Source organism: Montipora foliosa, chromosome 6 (assembly GCF_036669935.1).
Source record: "Montipora foliosa isolate CH-2021 chromosome 6, ASM3666993v2, whole genome shotgun sequence".
Classification (NCBI taxonomy): Eukaryota; Metazoa; Cnidaria; class Anthozoa; order Scleractinia; family Acroporidae; genus Montipora; species Montipora foliosa.
Genome location: NC_090874.1, coordinates 4,346,846 through 4,356,845, shown reverse-complemented (window position 1 = coordinate 4,356,845; position 10,000 = coordinate 4,346,846). Strand labels below are relative to the sequence as shown.

The window sequence follows — 10,000 nt, the reverse complement described above, 5'->3', positions numbered from 1 at the left end:
GTTGGGAGGTATAACAACGACCTTTGACCTGTGTTTTGTAACTGCTGGGAATACATGGAGTAGAAGTTAGAAATCCTTTTTTATTTTTACGGAGATTCACATCAAAATTGTCAAAAGCCTGCTATAATTCTATTTTAGACATATCTTTATTGTCCTTGTTGCTTAAATACGCCAAACATAGCTTTTTAAATCATCACTCCACGTATACTTATTCCGGAATAGGGTCAATCGAATGCACCCAAAGTATTAAAATCCTGACACAAGTATTTTATGAAAGGGTTTGACCTGTTTTCTAGCAAGGAGAAGGTGCACCATCATCAAGAAAAGGTGTCTGTGCAAACCACGTCAGGGATGTTGAAAAATTATTTAAGGTAAGTTTAAAGATTGGCTTTTTCTGAAAAAAGCAGTTACTTGAAACCATTGAAGGCTCACTATTTTTATTCTTAAAAAAATATAATATTTAATAAACCTGAGAAGGGTCAGTCATAAAGAGAAGATCCATGGACTCCACGAGACTACCCAAGCAGCAGCTGTACTCCCAGTTATAAATGCTACGATTCAAGGACAGAACAATATTGTAGAAGTATTTACAAGGCTGAAAATTAAAGAAAAAAGTAAAAGTCCGAATATTCTCGGCATTAAGCAATCTTCATCATTCCCTGAAGATGACTTAATGCCGAAAAGGGTACATGTAGATCTTACTTTTTTTTTTTTAATTTTTAGCCTTGTAAATACTAGTCCTTTTTACTGAGCGAATATTATGGACAATATTGTAGAAGGTACATGTACCTGGAAACAATGAGCAAAGGACAGAACAATCTTGAGGAACCTGATTAGAGCTGGAACTTTTCATGAAACAGTCATTGTCACTTTTGCAGACTGAATTTATTTATTTATTTATTATGCTTGTGGCAATTTTTTTCACATGTTTTTTGTAGGAGTTTAATAACTGCATTACAATCAATTTTAAGAAAAGGTTGGGTTCCTGAAAATTAAAATCTAGGAGCTTCAGTCTACTATTTGCAGCCAGCCACTAAATGGAAGCTGCTAGTGGTACTCACCATTACCACAGGAAATTTTCCCAAATGACATAACTTAATGTCATTTAGAAAAACCATAATGGGAATTAGCAAATTTACATTTTTACCAATTTTCCATTAAATAAATGCATTTTTTGTTTGGAAAAAAATTCATACCCCATTCCCATTAATGTGTATTACTTCTGTAAAAGTTATTTCATAAATTTCCATGAATGGAAATAAGCTTGATAATACCATTAATAAGTATATGAAATCCACGAACGGTTCTCTGTTAACATCGTGTAGTTCACAATGGCTTTAATTTTTATGCATGGAAAAGTGTCTCAATCTTTATGCAAACACACAAGTAGAAGAATTTCTTATTCCTAGAGAGACGTTTGTTATTCACCTGTGTAAAAGTTCATTTAAAGTACTGAGATTTAACATAATATTAGACTAAGTATCTTACTGCCTGTTTCTGAGTAAATCTTTTACTTATCAGTTTAACGTCAGAACAGTTCCCATGCATTTCCTTGCCGTTCTCCTAAAGCCAAACCAATGATTGAATTCCATGATACATAGTCCACAGAACAAAAGAACCTTTGTTTTGACAGCCAATAGATCTCTGGTTGGCACATTAATGACAATAGGTGACGTAACATTGGCAAAATTTAAATAATAGAATTGTTGATAAACAGTGAATATTAGCATATAGCTGGCAAATCCTCGCAACCTGCAGCCATTACCAGTAACCTCTTAGCATCAGTATCTTCTTTTTACACATGGCATGACAATCCATGATTTTTTTTATGACTGAATTATGGTAACTTAATTTTAATTTCTTTTCTTGATTTTTTTTCTTTCTTTTTTTGCATGAAGGGAGCACATGTCACCATCATAGCTAGATCATCCGACGATGTTGAGGAAAGTGTCGTCCTTGAAAAAGTGAAAAAAGCTTCTGGTGAGACATTTTAGTGTACTTGCTATCATTTTAATTTTTGAGAGTAGTTAAGCATGAAAAGAGGCCTGAAGAAGGCCTTTATCCAGTGTCTTAAACATTCAAAATCTCTTTCTCGTAGGAAACAATGCTCTGAATTTTTAAACTTTTTTTGCCTTTCATATGCATATACTCAGAGGTGTCACCTCCTTGATCTGGAGATTGTTTTCTTTGCATCAACCCACCTATCATCGAATTCTCAATTTGGTTTCCAAGTCTGGACATACAAAATAGCAAAATTATTGGACCGATAATTTTGCTAATTTTGTATGTCCAGACTTGGAAACCAAATTGAGAATTCGATGATAGGTGGGTTGAGATTTGTTTAGTAAAAGAATCAAATTTAAAGATCCCTTCTTACTTATCACATAATCTCTTAACGGAGCTACATATTTGTTCGTAGTTGTTTCTTTTCTTTTGTTTGTTCTTCTCCTGTGTCTTTTTATCTTTAACATAATTTATCGAGATATTTGTTTTTGGAATACCATATTTCATCATGTATTACTTTAGGACACCTTTGTTCATAAGCCACTTGGCTTCTTTAGGCATCTCTGCTATAACTGCAGAGACATCTACATTAATAATTATATTAATAAGTACATTGTGTTGTAATTATTTATATTCCCTTACATGCCTTAATTTATTTTCGTATTTTTTTTAAACATATCTTTTAAAAACTGTAGTGTGGTTCATGGCAGAATAAATAAATAAATAAATAAATAAATAAATAAATATCTGTATTGCAGGAGCAAACTACAGTTTCCACAAAGAAAAAGCCAAACCAGCGGAACCCATTACACCCGTTGTAAGTAAAATCAGTTTATGGTCATCATTTCTATTTTTATTTTATTATAATAGCTACATTTCAAGTAATACATGTAATTATAAATTATTTATTTGGCTTCAACCTGACAAGCCTAAATGGCTTCAACCTGTTGCCATAATAATTATGGCAACAGGTTGAAAGCCATTTACTGCAGGCCCGTACTGAAAGTGGCAGGTCTAAAACACAGGGACCTCACATTCCACAGGTCAGGATACATGTCACTGTGCTACAGACAAATAAGTTTACAACACCAAAAGTGTTTCCTAGCCCTAATGACTCGATAAAAATATTGTTTCTAATCAGGTCGAAGGGAAACATTTGGCTTTAGTTAGTTGTTCATCACTGGAGCAAAGACTTCTAGTCTTGACTTGTGGAATGTGACCTGTGTTTTTAAGACCCACCTTACTGAAAGGGTGCTCTTAGCCCATTACACTAAATTTTCTTCTTGCTATTTTTTGTGGTTCTTACAGTTTATTTTTAAAAGTCTTTGTCTGTTTTATTGATTAAATTTACAGGGTTCAGTATACCAGAAAGTGAAAATTCAAAAGGAAATAAATGTCCAGGAAAGAGACAAGTTTTGGTCCAAATCAGAGGTTATTATTACATGTATATTATTTGATGCATTACTGCTGACTTACATGTAACATTAATTGTCATAGCCTGGAACAACAGAGTAAAAATGACAAACTTTGAAGATAAATTTTATCCTACATCATCTGTTTACCATCAGAAGTCACTTTTGTTCTCATTACCTTTCCTTTTGCTTAGAGAGTAGGGAGGAAGGAAAATTAAGTGTGAACAAACAATAGCAACACACCTTTTTAATAATAGAACTTTATTTTCACACAATAATGTTCAAAGCAGAATAGCTTGTGGGGTCATGCACATGTCAAATTAAATCAAATCAAATTAATACATGTCAAATCAAATTGGTTTTGGGGGAGAGGGGAAACCCCAGAGTGCCCAGAGAAAATCCTCTTGGATCAGCTAGGGTAGAGAACCAACAAACTCAACCCACATGTGACGCTGGATCTGGGAATCAAACCCGGGCCACATTGGTGGGAGGTGAGTGCTCTCACTACTGCGCCATCCCTGCTCGCTTTAAGCACTGGACTCAGTTTTCCTTCCAATACCATTCCTTTTTTGACTTGCCTACAAATATATACACTGTAATAATTATTATTATTATAAGTTAAAAAATAAGACAGTTCTTTAATTGCAGAACTGAGTTATCGTCAGTCCCTAAACATCTTAATAATAATAATATTTATAACATTATTGATTTAAGATTTTATCCCTCCATTTCAATAACTTTTTTTTTTAATGGCAAATGTATAGCAAGATGAAATAAAAAGAAGAGAAGAGGAAAAAAAGCAGGCCTTAGCTACAAGAAGTGAAGCTGAAAGAAAGAGAAAAGAAAGGGAGGTTTGTATTGAGGAAGTACTACTCTACTACAATAAATAATAATAATTATCATTATTATAATAATGTTAAATTCAAATTCTCCAAGGTGAGATTGAAAGACAGAATTTAATTGGAAATTGTATGATTAGTAAATTACAGTATACAGAATCAAGCCTGATGTCCTGCATAAATAATTACCGGTATATCTTATTGGACAATTAATTTTAGTGTGTAGTATCGTGGGATACTGTATTTTGGAAAGCGAGTCAAAATACAAGAGATGAGTCTATCCTATGATACTACACACTAATTGCTATTTATTGTCCAAGTGAGATTCAAGTCCAAGGTAACCAGAGGTTTTTCTCTTCTTTCCACTTCGCGAATCATTTTCTCCATTTAGCGGCTGTCTCACGGCTCAAGAAAAACCTCTGGGACCAGGGTAGTACACTTTGCAACAATGCTTAAAAATACGGAAAAATATTCATAAATTACATACTGTCTGTTGATGTTTATAGTCAGATCATCGTTGTTGTTATTATTGTCTTGATCCTTGCATAGGCCAAAGAAGCTGAGACCAGAGAAAAGCAATACCAAGAGAGAGCAAGGAGCATTCAAGAACAGAAGTACAGATGCAATGAATTGACATTATCTTTTATTCTTATTTTTATTGTTTATTTTGAACAACAAAGGATAGTAATTTATAAATCTTAAATCCCTTAATCATGAAGCAAAATGTCTGTAAGCAGCTGCAGAATTTTATATCATTAGCACAAAATCGTTTAATTAACCCTTTGACACCCAAACCTTCGATTTCGTAAACAATCGAAGTTCAAGGTGTTATTTTGCATGTTGGGGGCCTGGTACGAGTCTTATTCTTAAAGAGTCGCCTATTGGTGTAACACAAGCACGCCCTTTGTTCAGATTAGTCAGACAATCTAAATGGCTGATATATACACATCACTAAAATGGTGACACGATTGCCTTCTCTATTCACATGGATTGGAAGTACAGTGCAGAAGACCTAATTTTTTAAAATTTATCCCAACTAATGTTGATCAAGATGCATAATTACTGTTCCTTTGTGTTCAAAATATCTTTAGGGCAGCAAAAGTTTACATCTTATCCTGAAACCTTATAAAACAAGCTTAAAATTGCTCAGGAAAAAAATCGCATAATTTACATTCTTATCGCATAATTGGCCTTTCTAATCACATCTTCGGCCCTGCAAATGTTACATAATTTGCATTTTTTTCATCGCACCCAATCAGAAGGCCTGCAAACCAGATTAAACCAGTCATCGATGGGTTAAAAAAGCTGGTTGCCGAATCTGCTCTTGAAGTTAGGAGTATTTGTACTATGGGGTGGCTTTATACATTGTATTACCCAATTTTTTGCAAGGTTTTATCTGAATGAAAGAGCTTGATGTCTGGTGAACTCTAGTGTCGCCCTTTGTAAAGTAATCCAGGCGAAGTAATCCAGGTGACCCTTGCATTACAGATCCCAGCCCATGGATTCCAGATCCCAGATAGTGGTCCTGGATCCAGAGTTGTGGATTCTGGATTCCAAACTCATGGGTTCAACGGAATTAGATCCTAGATTCCAAACAATGGATTCTGGATTCCACGCTCTGGATCAAGTTTAATTGACTCCGGATTCCTTCACACCGGGTGACTAGTGGGAAAAAGCAGTACCTTTTTCACATACAGAAAGTTCAATTACCAATTTTGTTTCTTAGAACTTTTTACTTAAAATGCCTATAAAATAATAGGAAAAAGGAACAGGAGGCACAAGAAAAGAAGAAAGAAGAAGAGCGAAGAAGATGGGTAAGTGCATGATAGTAATTGTGCAAAGGCAGCTACAGCTTCGTATAAAAGCAGCTACAGTTTTGACAAGTATACAGCTATTGACTATGCCATCATAGTCTACTATCAGCTGCAAAATGAAGGATCAGTTAGCCTGGCTAGCAATTAAACAAAGAGCCTTAAAGTTAGCACTTAATAGAAAAACTGGCACCCATCCCAGTAGTTTGATAAAGAATGGTCGGTTGAAAGAAGATGCAAACTTGTGCTCACTCATAGTCATTAAGCGATCATGATCCATGCATTGATTGTGTGACTGATGTGGTTTTACCTATTAATAACAACGTCATGCAATAGGCCACAAGACTTTTCCTGGATTTCCCAAGCAGGAAATAAAAATGGCAAGCACTTCAAATATGGCTGAATGTGTAAAATGTGAAATGGAATTTGCACACATGCTTTTCACTCTGGTGCCACATTTTGCACAGCCAATCTTTTCCTTCCATTTTTTTCTCCTTGTTTGAGCATGCTAGAGCTTATGAAAACTGAACCAGACTTGTTTGTAATGCAACGACTAGCCACAAGCACATCTCATTGTAAACTTTTTAAACTTACATTTAACATGACTGTTTAATATCGTGCTTGATATGAATGATAAATTCAACTTGTCAACGAAGAAGCTAAGAACAGTTGACAATCTGCTTTGACCGCAGGAGCAACAGCAAGTGCAGGATGAAAGGGAAATGCAGCAAGAGAAACAAAGAGAAAGTGCGATAAGACAAGCTAGAATGAAGGTGACTCTTATAAGTCATAATGCATGCACTAAACATTATAACTCGGAGGTTACAGAAAGTGTTGCCATCATAATTACAAATAGTTTGACTTTCAAGTATTCTCAGACAAGGTTATATATTGTCAGCCCCATTTCTCAGGCCTTGCTAGTAATCCAATAATGTGGAATGTTAAGTACCTTCTCATTGTTTGAAAGAGTTTGGGATGCAGTCCCCAGCTGTGATCAATGCTTTAGGGCCTGGCTGTGTTCTGGAGTGGGGGCATCTCGCATGTCGCAAATTGATGGTAAACTGCATATTTAGAAAAAAGTAGTAATCTTGAACAAAATTATCCAATCAGCAGATTGCAAAATTAGTCTGAAAAGCCTTAATGGGAGTGACTAAATTAATTGTAAATGTATGTATGGATCATTATTTTTTGATAGGAAGCAGAAAGCCTCATTCGTGAAGGACAAGAGAAGAAGCCGAAGTTTGAAGAGAAAACGGCACCTGCTCCTCCACCCCCAAAGGCAAAGGCACCGCCCAAGAGACCACCCCAAAGGTTGAACCACGTCATCCAGAACCTGAGCCGGAACCTGAGCCGGAACCTGAACCTGAAGAACAACCAGAATTTGAACCTGAGCCTGAAGAGGTATTCAATTTTTATCCAAAAATGCTATCTTAATTTTAATGAGGTCAACATTCATCATGTTTTTTACTAGAATTTTAGTCCTACAGTAGCAGCACAGTGGGACAAAATAATATTGTTACCTTATAGTGTACCTTATACACTGTAGTGCAGGGGGACGTAGGGATAGTGTAGGGGGACATAGGGGGACCTTATAGTGTAGGGGACGTAGTCCCCGGGGTTGTGGTCTGACCTTATCTGGACGGGGGCATCTTTCACTTCCTAATAAATTATAAACTGTGTAACAAGCAGTCTGGCTAAAGTCCCCTGTAAAACATTGTAAATTAGTCCTAAAAAGCCTCGAGGGGTCGAGACTAATAGCTTCACTCACACTCAGCCACTCACTCACTCAGTCACTCATAATTAAGCAGTGTGACAATTATTATTTCTTAGATCCCATGAGCCTTCTCTAGCTAAGTGGTAGGGTACATGTACATTGTATTTGAGCTTCAGATGGCAACCTCATTGGTTAGATTCCTGTTTGACAGTGGAGAACTACCAAGTCGTCATTTAAAAAAACTGTTTGTCTTTACATATTTCAAGTTGTTGTTGTTTTTTCCATTCCTTTGTTTTTGTATATTTCTTTAGCAAGAGGCTGAGCCCCAGGAAGAGCCAACAGAGTTGTATGAAAATGTGGAGACCACACTTGAAGAGAACCAGCCAGGTTTTAGTGCTTATGACACTGTTGAAGAACAGATTCAGGATGAACCAGTTCAGAGGGAAGCTGAAGCAGCTGATGAACCCACTGGTTATGGTGATGAAGAACAGCTGTATGATAATATGGACATAGCTACTCCTGCACCAGCACAGGTAAAGACCAACAAGTTCAGCAACCAGATTGTTGCATGAAGCATTTAAGGGAAAACATGATTATGACAACTTAACTGTTGCTTAACAAAATAGTTATAAAGTTGTGCTATCATTTATAAGTATTTTGGTATTCTTTAGACATTAACATTGTATGTAATACTATTTGTTTGTGAAAAGTATCCTATGACGTGATTGCATGATTGAGATGATAACGAATAATAAATGTGCTGAATAAAAGGTAGAGGATATTACGTGGCTGCATAGGGATACAAATTTTATCTTTGAGTGCTGAGCTCTCACTCGTGAGAGATACTATCAGCACAAAAACATAAAGTTTGTATCCTCAGCAGGCATGTAATGTTCTGTATATTTTGTAAAATTGATGAAATGTCCAGATTAAAAACAACTTGTTTTATTCATTTTAGAGTTGGTGAAAAAGTGGTCATCAACCGCTAAACACACGTTTTGTGTAACATGAAATTAATTTTACATGAAAGTTATGAAAAGCAAAATAATTATTATTATTATGGTACAGCACAAAAGTATCTTACAGTACAAGGAAGGGGAAGCTAGATTTTTGTTGGCTAATCATGTTAGTTACCATGACAACACCAAAATCATCATGTGAAGATATTGTCATTTTTTAGAAAAGGGATTTATCCAAGTATTTTAACAGTATCTACTGTACATAAATTATTTTTGTAAATGACAATTATTCATTGTTTTTGTGTCCTTCCATTGTCAGATTCAAAACCACCCTTTTTTGTGTCTTTGTTTAGTAAATTGCAGAGGGAAAAACGAAAGTACTTGATTGTTTGTCGTGAAACCCCTAGTTTTGTGTTGCTATCTTTGCTTCAAGAACCATTTTTCTCCTCTTATCTTTTTTTGTTTTTTGTGTTTTGTCTGTATTTGTCACAGAGTAAAGGAAAAACTGCAAAAGCCCTTTATGATTACCAAGCTGGTAAGAAATTACTTGCTCTTGAAAGCTTTTTTGTATTATAATATTGGCAACTTGCATGTACGGTGACAAAACTTGAAGTGCTTTTTTCTCACTATTACACCGTAAGACAGATTGCATTAAGGGGATATTCACTGACTAGAGTAAATCATAGTCCTTTTATTTAACATAAGATTATTAAATGGCATTGTTAGTTTGTGCAGTGAATGTGTGTGAGTGTTTGTGAATTTATTAATGTGGCAGCATTGGAGGAAGGTTTTGTGTGCACGGAAGTGTTGTGTCAGTGAATGTGATTATAAACGTATGGGTTTTTTGTTCTTGTATTTACAGTTTAATTTGTAAATAGTCACATTATGATTTGGGTTGTCAAAAAAAAAGGTAGTAAGAGTACTTCCCTTATACTGCAAGTTAAGAGATGCTTGCTGTTTGTGAGTGGATAGCCCACTTTCGATACATATTATTAAAATTCAGTCCAAAACAAAAGGCATCATCTCAAGGCTCTGGGGAATAAGTATAAGGATTTGTATGAATTTATTCCCTAGAGCCTCAAGATGATGCCTTTTGTTTAGGACTGAATTGTAATATATATTATAAGTGAGGTATTCAGTTGTGACAGAGTGTCTCCAAAGAGCAGGTGAAAGGTAGGCTGACACCAGTTACTGTTAACACTACCAATGATGCTAGGCATCATTTATTTTGTATTTATTATTAAAGATTTAGACCCTTTCA

General features: G+C 35.4%; 1 protein-coding gene across 1 annotated transcript in view; it reads left to right on the top strand.

Annotated features, from left to right (window-relative positions):
• LOC138006390 (drebrin-like protein B) overlaps window positions 1-10,000 on the top strand; it is a 26,493-nt gene that overhangs the window by 14,804 nt on the left and 1,689 nt on the right. Inside the window, 12 exon segments of the mRNA XM_068852683.1 lie at window positions 297-371; window positions 1,899-1,980; window positions 2,763-2,821; window positions 3,358-3,435; window positions 4,181-4,267; window positions 4,805-4,869; window positions 6,015-6,069; window positions 6,759-6,839; window positions 7,262-7,367; window positions 7,370-7,467; window positions 8,092-8,313; window positions 9,232-9,274. Coding sequence (XP_068708784.1) covers window positions 297-371; window positions 1,899-1,980; window positions 2,763-2,821; window positions 3,358-3,435; window positions 4,181-4,267; window positions 4,805-4,869; window positions 6,015-6,069; window positions 6,759-6,839; window positions 7,262-7,367; window positions 7,370-7,467; window positions 8,092-8,313; window positions 9,232-9,274 — 1,051 coding nt within the window.